The sequence below is a fragment of the Alexandromys fortis genome, unplaced genomic scaffold (genome assembly GCF_014885135.2).
Source record: "Alexandromys fortis isolate MF-2015 unplaced genomic scaffold, M_Fortis_MF-2015_v1.1 scaffold_1, whole genome shotgun sequence".
NCBI lineage: Eukaryota > Metazoa > Chordata > Mammalia > Rodentia > Cricetidae > Alexandromys > Alexandromys fortis.
Window position 1 is genome coordinate 13,420,369 of NW_026067927.1, and position 17,846 is coordinate 13,438,214.

The following is a 17,846-nucleotide window of genomic DNA, read 5'->3' on the forward strand; positions in this document are numbered from 1 at the left end:
GCCTCATGTCCAGGGAAGAAGGCTGACTTACAGGCTCAGGGAAGGGGTTTGGGCTGGGACACAGAAGGACCATGTCTGCATTTGTAGACAACCTTTAATATTCCCTGGGCTGAGAGGGCTCTGTGAGCAAGCTAATCTTCCCTCCCCAGCTGGGAAGTCCATGCCACGCTCCAGCAGCCTGAGCTGACAAGGGCTGCGTCTTTGCCTGTCAAAGGCTGAATCCACTAACATCACCTCGCATGCCGTTCCCCCAGTCAGAGTTGGCTTGCTCTTGGCTATCCAAGGAGGGCAGAGAGCTGCCAGCACCAGGAAGTAGGCAGCCAGGTTGCAGGTCCCAGCGCAGGGGCCCCTGAGACAGCCCATTAGAACAGGGAGGGTGGCGATTCTCAATGACCAGGTCACTGTTGTCCTCATCACTCTCAGGGTCAGTAGGCCCAGGCCCTACAGAGGAAGGCCCTGGTAGACGCCCAGATGCCCCTCGTACAACATTATTACGCTGGTTGGCAGGCTTGACAGTGACAATGAGATTATGGCTGTTGGCAACCATCATGTCTGTCACTTGGTCCAAGGTCTTCCCAGCCACCTCAATGCCATTGACCTCGAGGATCTCATCACTGACTGCCAGCAGCCCTGTACTCTCAGCCAGGCCCCCACGTACCAGGCGGGAGATGAAGATTCCTGGAACCCGCTCCAGGCCCTGGGGAGCCACGCGAACACTCATGCCATCTCGAATGTAGAAGCCCAGGGGGCGGTCTGAGCCGTGTTTGTGGAGCCTCACGCGACGATGGGTCTCGGGTAGTAGGTCCACATCTATGACTGAAGACACTTGGCGGAAATCCTGGGGTAGGCTGATTAGCAATGGTGGTCGGGTGCGTAGAGGTGCAGCTGGTCGAAGCAGGAGCCCTTTCTTGCGCCTCTGCAGAGAGTTGGAGGCAAAAGCCAGGCCACTGGAGTCACCTTCTGCTGCAAGAGAAGGGGGGACTGGGATTAGAGACTGCTCTCCCATTTTGGCCCCTGACAGGGACATTGCCAACTGTTTCCTACCACTTGGAGGTCAGACCAAGGGCAGAGATTGCAGAAAGTGAAGCCTAGGAACCCTGGGTATGGATTAACCTTTGTAGACCTGCTCTGTCACCTTACCCCGAGGAAACTGCCCACTGTACCCCATCCTCACCCCGCTTCTGCACCAATAGACGCAGCGGCGGGGGCCCGCTGGCAAGGGCCCGGTGCAAACTGTCATCGTTGGTGAGGGGCAGCAGGTCGCCGTGAGCATCGGTGTAGCCAAGCAGCACATCCAAGCCAGAGATCTGGTGTACCACACACAGCAACCGCGAGAACTCCTGGAAGCCTTTCACGGAAGCGCGGGGCAGCGCAAAACGTCGGAACTCGGCGTCAAACTGGAGGCGGGAGGGGAAGGGGAGAGGAGTGTCAGGACAGAGCCCAAGCCCCTTTCTCACCACAGGTCTGAAGCTGTCAAGTGAGAGAAAGGGCTGCTGCAACAGCTGCAGCCTTTAAGCTTAAACCTCAGTTCCAGTACGAGGGACACTGTCCAAGGTCCTTTCCTACATACCCAGGCCACAGAGAGACTCTGGAGATCTATAGTGGGAAGGAGGATGCGATGAGGGGAGGCAGACAGAAAAGCAGAACAGGACGCGGAGGATGGAGGACAGAAAGAGGTGATGGAGACCAAGGAGCTAGTGAGGGAGAGAAAGAGAATTGGAGCATCTAGCGCAGTGGCCAGAGCCGAGGCCGGAGGAGCCCTTACTTTGCTCTTCACCTCCACGATGCTATCGGGACTGCGTGCCGGAGTCCTCTGCGGTCTGGCCATTGCGGGACCAGGCGGGTCGGGGACAGTGCCCCAAGGCTGCCCGCCGAGGCGCAGGTGCACAGCCCGGCCCGCTGGCCCGCGCCGCCCCGCCCCTGGCGGTAGCACTCGCCCCGCCCTCCCACCCGAACCATGACGTCAAGGGAACCGCGACACAGAGAAACGCGGAGTCTGTTTCCTAGGAAACGGAGGAGGTGGCGAGGGCTTCCTCTGCTCTTACGTCATTACGCTGTGTTTCGAGCGTCCCTAGGAGAACTCGACCAATCCGAAGGCAGAATGAGGGAAATAGCTTGTTTGTACTGGCATTTCCACTGGCCTTACAGGACCGCGCGTTTTGCAGAGGAGACTAAGTCAACATTTTGGGAAAAACCTCTTGGGGTCACACAGCACCGAAGTGGCTCGAGCCCCATTCTCGGCTGCAACCCCTAACCTGGATCGCTTCTTTCCAGACCAGCTCTTGCTCTTTCCTTTCCGGTACGAGGTAGTACTGAGGAACAGGCCATAGGCTCAGAGAGCTGCCTTGGTAAAAACAAGCAGAGAGCAGCCTGGCACAGGCAAGTCAGCCAAAAACATTACAGACCAGGAAGTACTTGCGCAGGTGCAGGAGAGCAAGTAGGCGGGGTTCCAACAAGCTCCGCCTAGCGGTCACGTGTTTCCTCTCCCGCCGAAGCCCCAGCGGTGCTCGCGGGAAGCCACCGCTCCCGGGGGTTATCTAGGGTGCCGCAGGGCTAATGTCCGGCTGGCGGTGTCTGGTCCTGCGTCCCTGGATTCGAGAGCTGATCCTTGGCTCAGAAACACGGTCAAGTCCACGATTCGGGCAGCTACTCAAGGTGAGCAGGCCACTCAGATCCCAGAGTGAGCTGAGTGGGGGCTGAGGAAGTGAGTTGACACTAGCCACTACTGTTTTAGGTGCTCCAGGACTCGGAGACTCCGGGCCCCTCTTCTGCCCCTGACACACCTGACTCCGGGGCCGTGTTGCTCGTGTCAGACGGAACCCACAGTGTCCGATGCCTGGTGACGCGCAATGCCATCGACTCCTCCGGCTGGTAAGACACAGGTGCTACTTGTCTATGGAAGGTGGGAGTGCAAGTTGAACCCGAGGCGGGCGGGTGCTGGAGAGGTGGGAAGCTCACATCCCAGGCGTGTGGAGTTGGTGCCTGGGTGCCTGGGCAGTGAGGGCTGTGCTTGTCGCAGGGTGGAGAAGGAGTTCGGATTCTGTGGGACAGAGGGCCGGATCCTGCTGTTGCTGGCCTGCGGAGTCCGCATTGAGGTTCCTCAGGACCGTACGGTGAGGGTGGTAATGCTCACTTGGGCGGGTTGGTTACCGGGCCTGGCTTCTTGTGACATCTCCTGAGACACTACACCCCAACTCCTCCAGCCTGCCGAGTTCTACCTCCAGGTGGACCGCTTTAAGATGCTGCCCGCGGAGCAGCCCCGGCTACAGGTGACTAGTTGGTAAGTGAGCCCTCCAAGAGAAGGGCATGTATCTCAGTGGCAGAGCACAGGCTTAGCATACCTGAGGGGTTCAATCCAAGTCTCCCCATAATTCCTCCCTCCCCCAAAAACAAAGCGGTATGTGAAGTTTCCACGCTCTGCCTCTCCACTTTCCCTGGGCTAGGTCTTTGGGTGAAGAGACTCGGCTGTAAGTCACGCTGACTACCTACCACCCTCCTTTCTCCCAGCAACCAGGATTCGGAGGTGCAGAGAAAGCTCAGTGAATGTCTTGAGTGAGTCTGGGATTGGGCTGCCAGGCTGGGTGTGGTATGGTCCAGGGTGGCAGAGCCGGGTAGACTGGCATCAGGGTTGTTCCTGAGAAGTGTTCCCTTTGTCTCTCTAGCAACCACCTTTCAGATTCTGCGTCTTCCAGTGCAGGTACCAGTAGGGTTTCCCGGTAACCCTTGCTCTCCTCCAGAAGCAGGGGTCTTTCTGCTGCCATCTTGTTCTCCTCAGTAAGTAATACCTTACCCATCCTTCTTGTTTCAACTCCACCCCTTTGGTCAAATCTCTGGCCCCAGGCCTAACCTTGTCTCAGCTTCTGGATGAGGTGAAGGAAGACCAGGATCACCGGGGGGCACTCGTGCGTCTAGCTGAGAGCTGCCTGACACTAGCAGGCCCCTGCCCAACCACCCCCATTACCCGCTGGACTGCCTGCTTCCAGCCCACGGTTAGTGTGGAGCTTTACTTGGGAGGTTTCGGGGTGAAGGCTAGACAGCTGCCATACTGAGGGTTCACCACAGGAAGAAGCCGTGTTCACCGTATCTAGCTCATTGCTGCACATCTCTGAGAAGGACGAGCAGATTCTGAGTTCTCTTGGCTCAAGTCAGAAGGCACAGGGTAAGGATAACTGGGAAGGCCAAAGTGGGGGGGTCGTCTTTGGAGCCTAGGGCCTACCACAGCACTGGTGATTCTCCCCAGAATTCCAGGGACCCATCTTATTTCTTCAGCCAGTTCCGTAGGTTCAGGCCATAAGCACACGTACTGTCAGTCAGATACCGGATGGTGCAGAATGCTGTGAAGTGTACTCAGCTGTCCTGAGCGGAAAGGTCTGTGCTCACACTCAGTCTCATCCCCCAGCATCCCCTGCTTCGCTCAAGCACACGCCACTGGAGGAAAGCGGTACCAGTGTTAGCCTTCTGTCAGCCGTGGCTGCATCAGCCCCTGGGCAGGACGACAGCTCCCGGCCTCCACCCGCCGTTTGCTCATCCTCTCTAAGACCTCAGGCTCCCAGTTCCACACCCCACAGTTCTACACCCAGCCCCCCACTCCTGACCTGTAGCCCCAGTCTCTCACCCCCTAACCATGCCTCCAGTTCAGCCCAGGCCCGTAGCCCGGTGATCAGGGAGCTCCAGTGGCCTAGCAAGAAACGGCAGCTTTTCCCAGGAACCAGAGCGAAGGAAGCCCACGAACCCTGCTCTGTCTGGGTGAGCACCACAGCTGGAGAAGGATAAAAGTAGGCTGGGATTGCACTAGGAGTCCTTACTGGACTCTGTCTACATCCCTTTCAGGAACCCCCAAAGAGGCATCTTGATGCTTCTGCTTTTCAGTATAAATATGAGACCCCCTCTGCCTCTCTCCATGCACAAGTCCAGGCTGCCAGGTGAGTGCTTGGGGCTGCCCCACTGTGCTGGTCACCAGTCTTAGATAACTCTGACCTAAGGCCATGGTTTCTTTCTAGACTCCCTCCTCAGCTTGTAGCTTGGGCCTTGAACTTGGTGATGGAGTCGGAGTCAGAGCCCGAGTTAACGCAGGTTTGAGGAGTCTCCTGGACGCAGCAGAGGATGCATACACACAGGTCTACGGACAAACAGTATTCCATACCCTGTTTCATTCAAGTTTTTTAATAAAATAATTTCATGCGGCAGGAAAGGACAGGATTAGGGATTGGGGCCGCCGCCTCTTTGGTCTGTGGCTGGGGAGGGAGGGCTCCGCTCAGGGCTGGAAGGTTCTGTTGGGTATGGAGAAAGAGGCTTGGTTCCGAGGCCAGAGCCTGTAAGGGGGGATGGAGAGAGAAAGTTTTAGGTTTGTGTTGAACAATATTCCATCTTCCCAATGGCTCTTGCCCACTCTTACCTAAGCTTGGGGATGGGGGTGCCTCGAGCTTTGGCCTGCGCTTGAGGACAGGGGAGCGCTGCAGCCGAAGGGGCCGTTCTAAAAAGGATACAGAGAAACTCACTGGCTGTCCCCAACCCTTCTCCATCTTCAGTGCACGCACAGACATGCATAGCTGCTCCCATAGATTCTCCAGCCAGTGTCCTCCCACCCTCACAAGAGGCCAGTGTCCAGGAGATAGGAAGGGCTTGCACTCTTGGACTACGCTGAGCCTCTGGGCTTCCTTATTGCTCCAGCACTCCCGGCACCAGTGGTCCTGTCCAAGGACCAGAACCAAGACAGAAATTCAGGAGCCCACCCTCCCCCATCTCCTGCACTCAAGCACAGACAGAGGTGTCCCCCTCACCCGCAGGGGTCTGGAGCTGGTCCTCATGCACAGACACTGCTCGCCGCCCTGCTGAGAGAGGCCTCGGCCTCAGCTGGCCATCTAGAGGAGGCCAAGATATCAGGGTATGATCCCGAAGGCCGCCCACACCCAGTGCTGGCCTCCCACTTTTAGTGTTCCCAGATGAGTCAGGTTCCCAGCAGACACTCCACCAGTCTCAGTCTAGGAGTGGGGCGCCTACCTACCTTCATTCCGAGGGCCCAAGCAGGGGTCCTCAGGGAGACTCAGGATGTCTGGGGAGGGGCTGGTTCTTCGGGGACTTGGACTGGGACATGGGGAGGGAGGCCCTGGACCATCCTGCTGGCCCCAACCACGGCCTCTGAGCTCTGCATTCAGCTGCTGCCCCAGTGTCTTCCAGGTGGCCGACTCAGGGCCCTGGCCTCCTGGCCCAGGTCTACATGAGGGATCTGGGTGAAGAAACAAGTGTCAGCTAACGCCTGAGCCTGGTCCTGGAGATGGTTCTGATCCCTTGCCTCACAGCTCTGTGCCTCCCTCAACATACACAGTGGCCCTCACTCACCAGCCGACACAGAGTGGGTTCGGGACTTGATCGAGATGGGAGGGGTCTCTGTGGAACTGTCCATAATGTCACCTGCAAGGTAGGACTAGAGGCTTAGGAGCCAGACCTTAATGTGAAGGAAAAAACAGCCTGTCCCCTCCCCCAGGCCACCTCCTCCCCCTAAATATATTTCTTTGTTCCAGGGCCCTACTTACCATCTGAGCCTGCCTTCTTGATCTCCCCATCTTTGCTCTGTAGGAAACAAACCAGTGGCATTGTTGCCCTGACTCTGGCCTTATCTCTGTTCATTTACATTCTTAAAACCCAGCTACAGAATGCATACCATTGGCTGGCCAGAACATGGCAAACCTAGTCCCTTACCTTACAGTCTGGGATGACAGAGGTGACACACAAAAATATGCACGTTAGTCATAACAAGGAGATACTGCAATTTCTTTGGTTTTGTTGTTTTTGAGATAGTCTCACTGTATAGCTCAAGCTAGTCTTCCTTGAGGCTTCCTGAATGCTGAGATTACCACTACACCCAGCAAATAATGTGACCTCTCAGTTCTGACTCTTCCCATACCTTAATGTCTCTGAATTCAGGCCAGGTCTCATTGCATATGTGTTTTCCTAGAAAACTGTTAAGTGGACGGTACACAGGGGTGTGGTTCATAACCAAGACTATTTAGAATGACATTATCAGGGTGACCATGAAAGGAGCAGGGAAGGCTCACAAGGAACTGCAGGAGCAGCAGAAAAAGAACCTGAATAACAGAGTACACAACCAGACCCAGGGTGTAAACCAAAGGAGAGCCCCAGGGAGGTCTCAGTGGCCAGCTCCAGGGTCCCACAGATCCTGCCACAGGATTAGTAGTAATCTGGATAAAGAGGAAGTCCTGGAGGACTGTTTCCAGTATAGGTAACAAGGTCAAATTTCTGTTCAGAATCTTTGGAGAAAGTTCCCTACACCCTAGGAAGTACATATCTGGGCCACATCAGAAGCAAGAAGGATCAATGACTATTTTTAGGGGGAGAGAGTGAAAGCGACAATCAGATCACATTTGTGCCATGTGTCTTCCCCCTTGGTCACATATGTCATCCACAGATTGCCACACGCCACCCACCTCAGTTCACACACCCCTCAACTCACTTGCTTCCTCTTGCTTTCGGCACCCCCACTGCCCCGGCTCACACCAATTCTCTGCAGCATCACTTGTACCCGCTGCTCAAAAGACGGAGCCAGTTCCGTTTCTCCCCGTTCCAGAGGACGCCTCTGAGGACAGAGATGTCTAAGTGGAGGGAGAGCCCACTGCTTCCTATTCCTGAAGAGCCCTCAGCTCCTGACTCCAGTCTTTACCTTGTCAGGTCTGGCACCCACTGTTGCTTCCTCCTCCTCCTCAGCGGGTAGCAGTATCATAGAGTAGGCCTTGCTTTCTCGCGTGTACCGAGGCCGGGTTCTGCGAGCAGAGTCAGGGCTGCTGGTGCCCCCCTCTGCTCCTCCAGACTCCTCACCACGGCCTGGACGGATTGGTGGTCGAAGCAGGTCTCCAAGTGTGGTTTTTCTGGCACGAGGTGCTGCTCCAGGGCTGGTCTCTAGATCAGATCTTGGACCCCTTGTTGAACGAGGTTTCTTAAAGGCAAAGAGGGTACCCAGCTTCTTTCGAAGTGTACGGGGAACAGGAGTGGCACCACCCTCAGTGGCTGGATCCTCCTCTGGGGCCCAGCTGTAGGAACAACCATCAGTGAGTGAGGAAACTCAAGGATGTCCCACCCTCTTCAGCCCCCAGCAACTGATCCTCACTCACAGGCGATCCTGCTGGATCAGCCTTTTGGAGAAGAATTCCTCCACACCCTCGTCCACACGAGCAGTGAGCCCATTCCCTTCTTGAAGCAGGGCTGGGGACACCTGGGAGACAGACATCAGGAGGTTAGGAGTCAGGACTGAGAACTGGCTCTCTCCCCACCCCCACTTCTTCCCAGTGACCTGGCCTGAGTATATCCCAAAGCTAGGGTGCTGTCTGTGCCGTGCTGGGGTTCTTTCCTTCCCGCTGCCACAGTACACTCGCCCAGTCCACGCCCGTTCTTGTTACATAGAGGATGCTATACCCTGAACCACCTGGCTTTCACTAAGCAAACACCTACATTCCAACATGCCCCCCTTTCTACTCCTAACAGTCCCCCGCAGTCCCCTAACCCTCCACCTCCACCCACCCCACCCCACTCGGCCTAACATCCAGGCTCAGTGGCGCCGCTGCTGCGTCAGACCCTCAGGGGGCCTCAGGCCGGCTCCTCCTCTCCTTCTGCCAGTGCCCACTGCCCCTGCCAGTACCCAGCCCACACACACATATCCACCCGCTGGTGCACAGCTGATGCAGGAGTGTCCCGCGGGCCGGCTGCCCAGTATTTTTCAGTAACCCCAGGATAGGGAGGGCAAGGCGGACATCCGCTCTCACACGTCCACGCATGCAGCAGACCACTCCAAGGCGGGAGCCTACCATCTAGGCGCTCCTCACAGGAAACCCGCACACCAGTGTTCCGTTATGGGCACGGCCTGAGGTTGAGGATGGCCAGGGAGATGATAGGGCACAATTGGGTGGCCTTGGGCCTCCACAACCCATCCCTCTGTCTTCTATAGCAAGTGAGCAACGAATGGACCACCTATGACCCTTAAGCGGGGTGAGGGGGGAAGGGAAGCACTTTACCTGGGGGCCCCCCGGCGGCGGGCGGTGGTGGTGCTGGCGACGTGGCCGCGGCCGGGCCCGGGTCGGATGGCGTAGGGGTTGCCCGGCGGGTGGCAGGTCCATGCGAGGCAGCGGGCCGGCGGGTGGCCCCGGGGCGGCGGGGCTTGGAGAGCCGCGTGCGGTTGGCCCAGCCTGCGGCTCCGCATCTTCCCCCGGAGCTGCCAGCTCGGGGTACCGCTCTGCTTCCTCAGCAGCACCTGAGGCGAAAGCACCAGAAGAGCACACAGCGTCGAACCTGGGGAGGTGGCGGAGGCGCTAGGGCGGGCGGCGGGGGACCCGCCCAGGGCGCGGGGAGGGGCCCGGCTACGCCGCCCGCCCCTCCCCCAGTCGCCGCTGTCCGTGGTGCTGAGCGCGGCCCCGAGTGCGCGGCTCCGAGCTACCGCCAAGCATGCGCGTCCTGGGGTTAGGGAAAGGGGCGGGGGGGGGGGGGGGGGGGGGGGGGGGGGGGGGGGGGGGGGGGGGGGGGGGGGGGGGGGAGGCTGGGAAGAAGGTATTCTAGTCTTATTCAGTTCAGGTCTCACAGGGTTTTAAGAAGAGCTGACTGACTTTCTGGCCTGGCTCAGGGAGGGGTTAGGGTATACCTGGGACAGGGCTGAACAAGTGAGTAAGTGCCCAGATTTAACAAAGCTTCAGTCCACTTGGGTAAACTCTCTTCTCTCCAGGGCCTGACTTACCATGAAGGGAGGGGACCAGGTGAAAACAATAGCTGGGCTCAAGCCATTTCCATGAAGAACCATTGTCCTAGTGGGATGGGTACAACCTCAGTCTAGGGTTGGAGTGGGGCGTCACCCAAAACTGCTACTCACCTTCCACATCCCAGAGCAAGAAGGAAAGATCTGGAGTTCTAGGCATGGAATTCCTGAGACACTCACCTCTCTCTCCTCTTCCTTCTCCATGGGAAAGAAAAGATCTTCCAGTCCTTCAGACTTAAGGGCGTTGAGTTCATCTCCACCCAGTGATGGGACAATAGGGTCCACTGTGGCTGGTGCCTGCTGAGCTAGACTCTCCATCTGCAGTACCAAACCACCCAAGGAGAGGCAGGGCTAAGATAACCCTAAAAGTAGTTATGACCCCACAAGTCCTTACATGGCCCCCTGTCAGGGTTAAACAGGCTACTGTGAAATACAGGCAAAGCTTCCCCTCACCAGTCGATCGCGAGCTGCATGAAGACTTTGAAGAGCCTGAGCCACAATGCTCTCTGCTAGGGTCCCTGTGATTGACAGGCGCATGTCCCTGAGGGCAGGAGAGGGTGAGGATCAGTGTGCTAGCTCTGCCCAGCTTTGCCCATCCCAGAGCGTGCTTACCTCAGCCTAGTAAAGGCATCTTGCAGCAGATGTTCTGGAAGCAGTTCTGGAAGGCTCCTGGAGCCCACCAAAACTCCCTCTAGCTGCTCCTTCCAGCTAGGTCTCTGCAGTATTTGTGGGCAAAGGCTCCTTGTGGTATCCAGTGTGGTCTGAGTGAAGTCCTGGGCAAAGGTTATAAGATGGTAACAATATGGCTAGAGCCTAGGCCCCTTGGCTTAAATCACTGCTGACGGAGGGCATAGCACAGGGAAGCCTATGAACCGAGGATCAAGCCTGCAGAGGAGGTGAGGCTAGGGCAGGAATGGCACTTTACCTGGATGTCCTGGCGACAGATCTCGCCCACTTGACCCAAGAGGCCCTCCAGCTTCTGCTGCAGCTGCCAGTGACGACTTGGAGAACTCCCAGCCTCATACAGAATGGGAAGGATCTGAGGGCCAAGGCACAAAGAGTTCCAAGATGACAATCGGTTAAGAGGAAAAAGGTCCTCACAGTGGGGAAGGGCATGCTCACACTGAGAGAGAAGTTGGCATTCTGGATGGCGTCCTCAGCCTGGTGCACAGCAACCTCACCCTGGGGCCCAGCCCTACAGCCCAGCAGCTCCACGTGTTCCTGCACTGACTGGCACAGCTCATTCACTTCCTGAGGGAAATCACGGGTTAGTCACTCACTTGTCTCTCATGAGTCTCCCCGATCTTGTTTGCCTCCCTTCTGACAGGGCAGGTGAAGCCCCGAAGACAAACTATGAAGCAAGGTGCCTGGGAAACCCTATCTGCTCAAGGTAGGCTCGCAGGGTCTTTCCCTTCCGATTGTTTTAGGGACCACAAACCTCCTACAGGCCTAGAACAAGAATAAAGAAGCTTTGGTCACTGTTTAAAAATCTTCTCAACTATTCTCATCAAGGATAGGTAGGGGTGTGTGTGTGGAGAGAGAGAGAGAGAGAGAGAGAGAGAGAGAGAGAGAGAGAGAGAGACTGAGACAGCAAAAAATGGCTGATCTGAGCCAGGCAGTGGTGGTGCACGCCTTTAATCCCAGCACTCGGGAGGCAGAGGCAGGCAGATCTTTGTGAATTCGAGGCCAGCCTGGTCTACAGAGCTAGTTCCAGGACAGGCTCCAAAGCTACAGAGAAATCCTGTCTCGAAATATTAAAAAAAAAAAAAGGAGGGACCTTAGATTAGTTATATAGACACCAAAGGAATCGGAGCCTATGATAGAGAGTGGGGTCGTGGGTGATAATAAGACCATTGAGAGCCTGTGAGATGGCCCAGGAGTAACTTGCCACTGAGCCTGATGGCATGAGTCCATCCCTGGGACCCACGCTGCAGAAGGAGAGAACTGGCTCTTGCCTGTTATCCTTTGACTTCCACAAGTACCTGCAAGCATGGGCATGTGGGTGTATGCATGTGCACACACAATAATATGCAATCAATAAATAAATGCAATAATTAAAAAAAGAAGGGCTGGAGAGATGGCGCTGTGGTTAAGAGCACTGACTGCTCTTCCAGAGGACCTGGGTTCAATTCCCAGCACTCACATGGCAGCTCACAACTGTCTGAAGATCCAGTTGCAGGGGATCTGATACCTTCACACCAATGCACATAAAATAAAAAGTTAAATAAACCATAAAAATATTTTAAAAAAAATCACTTGACGGCATGTAGTGCATAAAGCCGGTGGGCGTCTGGGTCAAGGTAACCGCACTTCAGAGCTTGGATGAGAATTGCGGCTTGGGAATGCCAAAGTAGGAACAACTCAAAAAGTCAGGTTAGGGGGAAATTCATGCCAGAGATAGGATGGCTGGCGGTAGCCACATAGGGATGAGCGGAAAGAGGGAAAGCCGCCCTTGGATGGGAAGTCAGACACAACTACAAGGGAGAGAGCTTATTTACATGCTTAAAATAGGGCAGCCACGCATCACATGGGGAGTTACTTCGGGAATGGCGACTGAGGAGAGAAAACTGTCGGGGCCACGGAACTCAGGCCAGCTGACCCGAGAAAGTCACACTCTGACTCAGAGGCCCAGGCACTAGAGATTCAGGGAAGGAACACCCGACCTGCTCGGAGTGGTCTGGAATCAGACCCACAGGCTGAAGGCAGGGCTTGAGATCAGAAGCAGGGTCTGCCCGGCTGTTCCTCAAGAGACAGGCTTGGATCTGCAGTCAAGGGAGAGCGAGAAGAGTCAGGGGGTGGAGTAACGGGGAGTAACGGGGAGAAGAACCAGAAGGGACCCCCACCTGATGGACTGCTCGAGCTGTTAGTTCTGGGCGGCTGCGCTGGGCCTGCGCTATGTCATTCAGTGGCAGAGGCATGGACTTCAGGCTGTGGTTCTCCTCCAGGGCTTGGGCCACATCCAGCAGGCCCAGAGCAGATGTGTTGTTTCGGTCCCAGATCACAGACCTGGGCCCCACCATGCTTCAGCTGGGTCAGGGTCCCACCCAACCCCTTGGCCTTATCCATTCATCTACCTCATCAGCCTGTACCCCTTAGCCCCTCACATCCCTTCAATATATCCCCCTTTCTTCTCTTATTGGTCCCAGCCCTCATAATGACCATGCCTACCGTAGCCTGGTGTTGACTCGTAGCGCCTTGGCGAGCATCTTGGCGCCAGCATCCCCAATGGCATTGCCACTGATATCCAGTGCTGTCAGTTTCGGATTGGTGCTCAAGGCCCGAAGCAGGACGCTGGCACCCTGCTTCAGCCGGGACTCAGCCACTGACAGAGACTGCAAAGGCTGGGGTTAAAAGAAAAGCATTCATGGATGGTTAGAATCAGATTCAGCAAAGAGGCTTTTTGAAGAAAGAAGCAAAATGGAGAAGCTTTATAAGAGGCTAATTGCTTGAGGAGCCCCCGGGGTTCTGTACACTCACACAGTCGTCGTCCTGCATGAGCTGGACGATCCGGTGCAGGACATCATCCAGGGTCTCCCTGTAGCCAGGGGACACTGTTAGGTTAGGGGACTGCCTGAGTGGTGGAGTCCTATCTGAGAGGCATAGGCATGGGCTTGGGGCTCACTTGCACCGAACGTTGAAGTTTCTTCCAAGAGCCACGTGTTTCAGAGACCGGCTCCTCCCGATGGCAAGTACCAGCGTCACCATGTCAGAGCCAAAGCCTGGGAGTAAGTAGGGTGAGGCACAAGTCGATGCCGCCAGGGCAGGGTTCCCACCCTGGGAATGGGGTAAATAATGGGAGTGTGGATGGGTTCTCTGGTGGCCTCACCATTGTCTGACAGATCCAGGGAGCTCAAGGCACCTGCGTCACAGACTAAGTCTTGTATCACCTGGGCACCCGCAGAGCGCAGCTGGAGGCAGAGATAGGCCACACTCAGGATATTTATGCCTGAGTGGGGAAGCTCCCACTCCCAATGTGTGGTCGTGCTCCTGGCTCACAACCTGGACCAGGTGCCTACCTCACAAGCGCTGAGGTCCAGGTGCAGGTCATGGATCTGGGTATTGAGCGCAAGACCATCTAGAAGGGCCCTGTGGGAGATGTCAATGTCGTACAGGTGACAAGATCCGGGAAAGTGGGGCTCAGGGTGCAAACGAAAAGCCTGAGCCAGACAGGTTGCGGTTACGGAAGATTGTGGGTGGGACAGAGGGGGTAGCGAAGATCTGCTCAAGGTCGTGAGTGAAGGCATGGGGGCGTGGCCACACGTGGCACGCACACAGACCTGAGCGCTTCAGGTGGCAGCTTGCAGCTGGCCAGGCCCAGGTGCTGCAGCATCCTGGCACTGCTGAGGAAGCGCTGCAGCGCGGCGGGCGCTGCTCGGGACTTCCTGCGTTGGGGGTCGGGAGGAAAGGAGAAGTGAGATTCAGGCTCCTGGAACTGATTTCCCGAACCTTCTGCCTCCCGGGTCTGCGTGGTGCCCCTTACGCGCGCGAGAAGATATTCCTAGAGGCTTCAAGGTGGGTGAGACTGGAGCAGCAACCACCGGATAAGGCAGCAAAGAGCTGGGAGGGAAGACAGGGTAGGTGATAACCTTCCATTAGACCTGGTCTTCTCTACCATGCCCTGCTCTCCCGCTCCCGAGCCCCACCAAATACCCCCATGACCACACTCTCACCGTCCCTAGAGCGGTGTCAGTGCCTGCCAGATTCAGAAACACTAGAACGTTAGGACGGCTCAGGAAAGTGTACAGGCCCTGTGGAGGACGTGAAAGAGGGAGTCAGGGATCGCCTAAGGATTCCGGATATCCCAATTTCTGACTTTAAAAACTGCCACTCACCCCACTGTCCTGGGAGGCTCCCAGTGCCCCAGGGTTCCCAGAAAGATCCAGGTGGGTAAGGGTAGAGTCAAATGCGGCATTGGCTGCTAGTGCCCTGCCTAGAGCCCTCATTCCTGGAGAGGGAGGAAGGAGCGGCTCAGAATCAGACAAACGCGGCTCAGCTGATCCCCTCCCAGCCCGCATCAGTCCCACCTACCTCGAGGTGTCAGCCCTGTCTGGGCTAGGCTGAGTCTCCTCAGGGCTCCTGGACAGTGCTCTAGGTGTCTGCCAAGTGCAGCCATACCTGTGGAGAGAGCAGCTATGTAAGCCCCTCCTCTCCCAGCTGTGTGCCTTGGCTCTCCCCGGTTCTGCCATACCTCTGTCATCCAGCAAGTTCCCAGACAGGCTGAGCTCCCGAAGTCCAGAATTCGAATGGCCTGCCAGCGCCTGGGCCAGTCGTCGAACAAAGTCCCTGGGGATGGAGACCCTGGTGTAAGACTGACTGTGGATCATGCCACAGACCTCTGGTTCCCAACCCCAAGCCCTGCTCAGATCTCTCACCCTCTTAGGCCACAGGTCTCCAGAACCAGCTCCTCCAAATGCCAAGACTGGCTCATCATGTGTAGAATCTGTTCTGAGACCTCCAGGCTCTAAGACCAGAGGGTCATAGCTCATTAGGGCTGAACTTTGACCCTAACACCCTTGGCTTCCCCTGTCGTGTACCCCCCTCACCAGCTTCATGTCCACGCAGGAGAGGCGCCGGAACCACAGGTTGTAAGATAAGGCTGCTACACTCAAGGCCAGGTCTCTGGTGTGAGGAAAAGGAGGTGCGGAGCTCAGGGCCTTCGAGATACTAGGCTCAGCTAGCATTCCTCCTTCCCCCCAGAGGCTGAAGTCTAAGAATATGGGTCCTGGAGTCCTTTCCTCCCAATCCTGACAGGCCTCATACCTGCTGCCAAGGTGGGCAAAGTCTCCAAGGCAGAAATGCCGGCAGCCTTGTCGATGGTAGATAGTGTCCACATCCTGAAAGTGTGGAAAAGTACCCACAGCTGGCTTGGGACCAAAAAGGGTGGAGGGGTCCACCACACATGGGAGACCTCTCCGGAGCTCCCAGAAAGGGCCCGACTCTCACCCACTGAATCTCCTCTCGGAAAGGGAAGCCATTGTAGTCACACAGGGCTTCATACGTCTCCAAGAAGCCACCTAAGGAGGTACCAGGGGTACGATGGGGGGAAAGAGAGACGAGTCAAAGACAGGGCAAGATCAGCCCCAGACTCGATGGGGGCAGTCACAAAGGTGGCCCTGTTCTCTTTGGGGAGCCTCCAATACCAAGGGTCTAGGGTTGCACGGAGGCAAACTGGAAGGTTTTATGGGGCTCTCATTTGGTCCTCACCACACGGGCTGTTGGGTGCTGTGGACTCTAAGGGCCGGCTTCTCTCCAACCGAGCCAGCAGGGATGAGGGTGTGGGCTTCCGGAATAGCTTCCTAGGGAGGGGATAAAAGAAGAGCAAGGGGCATCTTTCTAGCCTTTGAGGTTGGAAGGCAGTTCACTAAGGCCCTCCAGCCCCTTGGATTTTCCAGGCCTCACCCAAGGGTTGAGCGAGGGAAGACCTTTTTAATGGCGGCAACCACGTGCTGGGCCAGCTGTTCTAGGGCAGCCATACCAGGAAACTCCAGGACCAGTTCAGGCAGGGACTCCAGCTCAAAGGTGACCTGGGGGAGGTGAGACTGTCGGGCTTTCTGGATCCGTGTGTTTGGAAACTGGCAGTCATTCAGAGCTTCCCGTGCAGGGGTAAATGATGGAGCAGGTGTAGCTCTCTCACCTGAGGGGGCGTTTCCTGCAGCGTCATGGCCTGGACCTCCAGGTAGCTGAATGTGCAGTCCACCTGGAAAGCACATGCATTAAATGCAGCTAACTGAGGCCAATCTCTGGACCCTAGGGTTTGTTTTGGTTTGTTTTTAAATTTGAAAAATTTCCTATTTTGCCCGCACGTTTGTCTGTGCGCCGCTTGTGTGCCCAGTGCCTGAAGACTCTAAAAGGGTGCAGTGGGCCTTCCAACTAGAGTCCCAGCCAGCTGTGAGACGCCTGGTGGTGCCGGGATTTGAATCCACGTCTTCTCTCTCCGGTCCACGGTTTTGTGGAGTCTAGTCCAGACCTAGACCTGCCCAGACTCCCCTCCTCCCCATCAGCCCAGTGCTTTTGGAAAGCAAAAGCCAGCACAGGCAAACAGGGCAACTCTGCAAAGCAGTTCCTCGCTGCCGGGGACAGGAGTGGTGGCCAGGCCTGGGACTCACCCTCAGTGGGAGGCAGCTATGCAGCAGATAAGCTCTCCATCGAAGCAGTGCCTGGGGGAGACAAAATACCGATATTCTAGGGAAATCAAGTTTCTTTGTGCCGGGCCTGGCCACCGTTCTGAACTCCAATCCTGGCCACCATACCAGGATATGACTCTGCTCAGCACCCTCCTGGGGAAGCCAGGTTTTCAACAGCAGCTCCACCTCCTTGGGCCACAGGAACCTGGTGATCTCACCTGTGGAAAGACAATCTACTGGGTAACTTTGTCTTCCCATCAGGGCCACTCTGTGCCCAAGGGCTGTGCTAGGCTGGTTGCCCGGCTGTTCATCTATGGATCAGCTAGGAAGCAGTGGAGTGGGTCTTTAGGCGCCGGCCCACCAGAACAGAACCTCTGGTCAGGTTCCCTGAGGAGCTGAGCGGAGGTCTGGTTTGGGGTCAGGCCACCTGTTCGCCGCCAGGTGGGCTCCCAGGAAGGGGCCGGCAGGGCTTACCTCGCAGTTCACAGGATATGTCGTCTGGGGTCTGAGCCATAGGGCCGGGGAGGCCCAATGAGCTCTGGCGGGAAAAAGCAGCCAGCGGGAGCGTACACAGGAAGCCTGGGGCCCCGGGCAGCACTGCAGCCACCTGCTCCTCCTGCAGCGGAAGGTAGGCGCCGCTTCCTGCCAAGCCGCCCCCGACCCGGCCCCTCCCAGCCCGGGCTTTGCTGGCTGGGTTTGCCTTGGTTAGAGGTTATGGGAGGGAGGCTCGGTTGGAGGTTATAGGAGGGAGGTCGAATCCTGGCTGCTGCTGTCGCTCAGGGACTTTTCCGTTCGGGTACTCGTGGGTGTGGTCAATGGTGAAGGTCTTGCCTGTTTCTGGCGGACCCCTGTGTCCTACTTTCACCCCGCCCCGTAGTCCTTGATCCGAACACCAGGGGGCACCACCCTCCAGGGGATTCCATAGGCCCAACTTGATCTGTCCCAAGGCAGAGGTTGGGTAGGAGCAA

The 17,846-nt window shown here is 56.6% G+C and overlaps 3 protein-coding genes across 4 annotated transcripts; 1 reads left to right on the top strand and 2 right to left on the bottom strand.

The window, feature by feature from the left end:
• Positions 1-20: 20 nt before the first annotated feature.
• Positions 21-1,915, bottom strand: Pard6a (par-6 family cell polarity regulator alpha). 2 transcript variants are annotated; one of them, XM_050143417.1, is made up of 3 exons: positions 1,766-1,915; positions 1,175-1,397; positions 21-960 (listed from the first exon to the last, which is right to left on the bottom strand). In XM_050143417.1, exons 1-3 carry the CDS (start codon positions 1,826-1,828, stop codon positions 209-211), a joined length of 1,038 nt encoding a protein of 345 aa, XP_049999374.1. In that variant the 5' UTR covers positions 1,829-1,915; the 3' UTR covers positions 21-208. The 2 variants fall into 2 exon arrangements, with proteins under 2 accessions (XP_049999374.1, XP_049999373.1); XM_050143416.1 differs by having other exon boundaries at positions 21-963.
• Positions 1,916-2,064: 149 nt separating this feature from the next.
• Acd (ACD shelterin complex subunit and telomerase recruitment factor) lies at positions 2,065-5,144 on the top strand. Its single transcript, XM_050143411.1, has 11 exons — positions 2,065-2,655; positions 2,735-2,871; positions 3,020-3,113; positions 3,204-3,280; positions 3,508-3,552; positions 3,663-3,697; positions 3,841-3,989; positions 4,063-4,159; positions 4,400-4,746; positions 4,831-4,922; positions 5,001-5,144. Exons 1-11 carry the CDS (start codon positions 2,557-2,559, stop codon positions 5,077-5,079), a joined length of 1,251 nt encoding a protein of 416 aa, XP_049999368.1. The 5' UTR covers positions 2,065-2,556; the 3' UTR covers positions 5,080-5,144.
• Positions 5,145-5,184: 40 nt separating this feature from the next.
• Positions 5,185-17,527, bottom strand: Carmil2 (capping protein regulator and myosin 1 linker 2). The gene is made up of 39 exons (XM_050143407.1): positions 17,353-17,527; positions 17,005-17,096; positions 16,861-16,911; positions 16,389-16,451; positions 16,154-16,278; positions 15,959-16,050; positions 15,698-15,768; positions 15,515-15,588; positions 15,298-15,373; positions 15,127-15,215; positions 14,943-15,037; positions 14,783-14,869; positions 14,587-14,699; positions 14,425-14,502; positions 14,235-14,311; positions 14,032-14,136; positions 13,771-13,840; positions 13,581-13,662; positions 13,377-13,473; positions 13,232-13,289; positions 12,923-13,095; positions 12,598-12,760; positions 12,418-12,516; positions 10,877-11,005; positions 10,680-10,793; positions 10,367-10,527; positions 10,208-10,295; positions 9,935-10,072; positions 9,737-9,803; positions 9,024-9,259; positions 8,127-8,227; positions 7,679-8,045; positions 7,472-7,594; positions 6,534-6,570; positions 6,340-6,411; positions 6,005-6,226; positions 5,781-5,861; positions 5,396-5,473; positions 5,185-5,312 (listed from the first exon to the last, which is right to left on the bottom strand). Exons 1-39 carry the CDS (start codon positions 17,390-17,392, stop codon positions 5,200-5,202), a joined length of 4,197 nt encoding a protein of 1,398 aa, XP_049999364.1. The 5' UTR covers positions 17,393-17,527; the 3' UTR covers positions 5,185-5,199.
• Between the last annotated feature and the right edge of the window lie 319 nt (positions 17,528-17,846).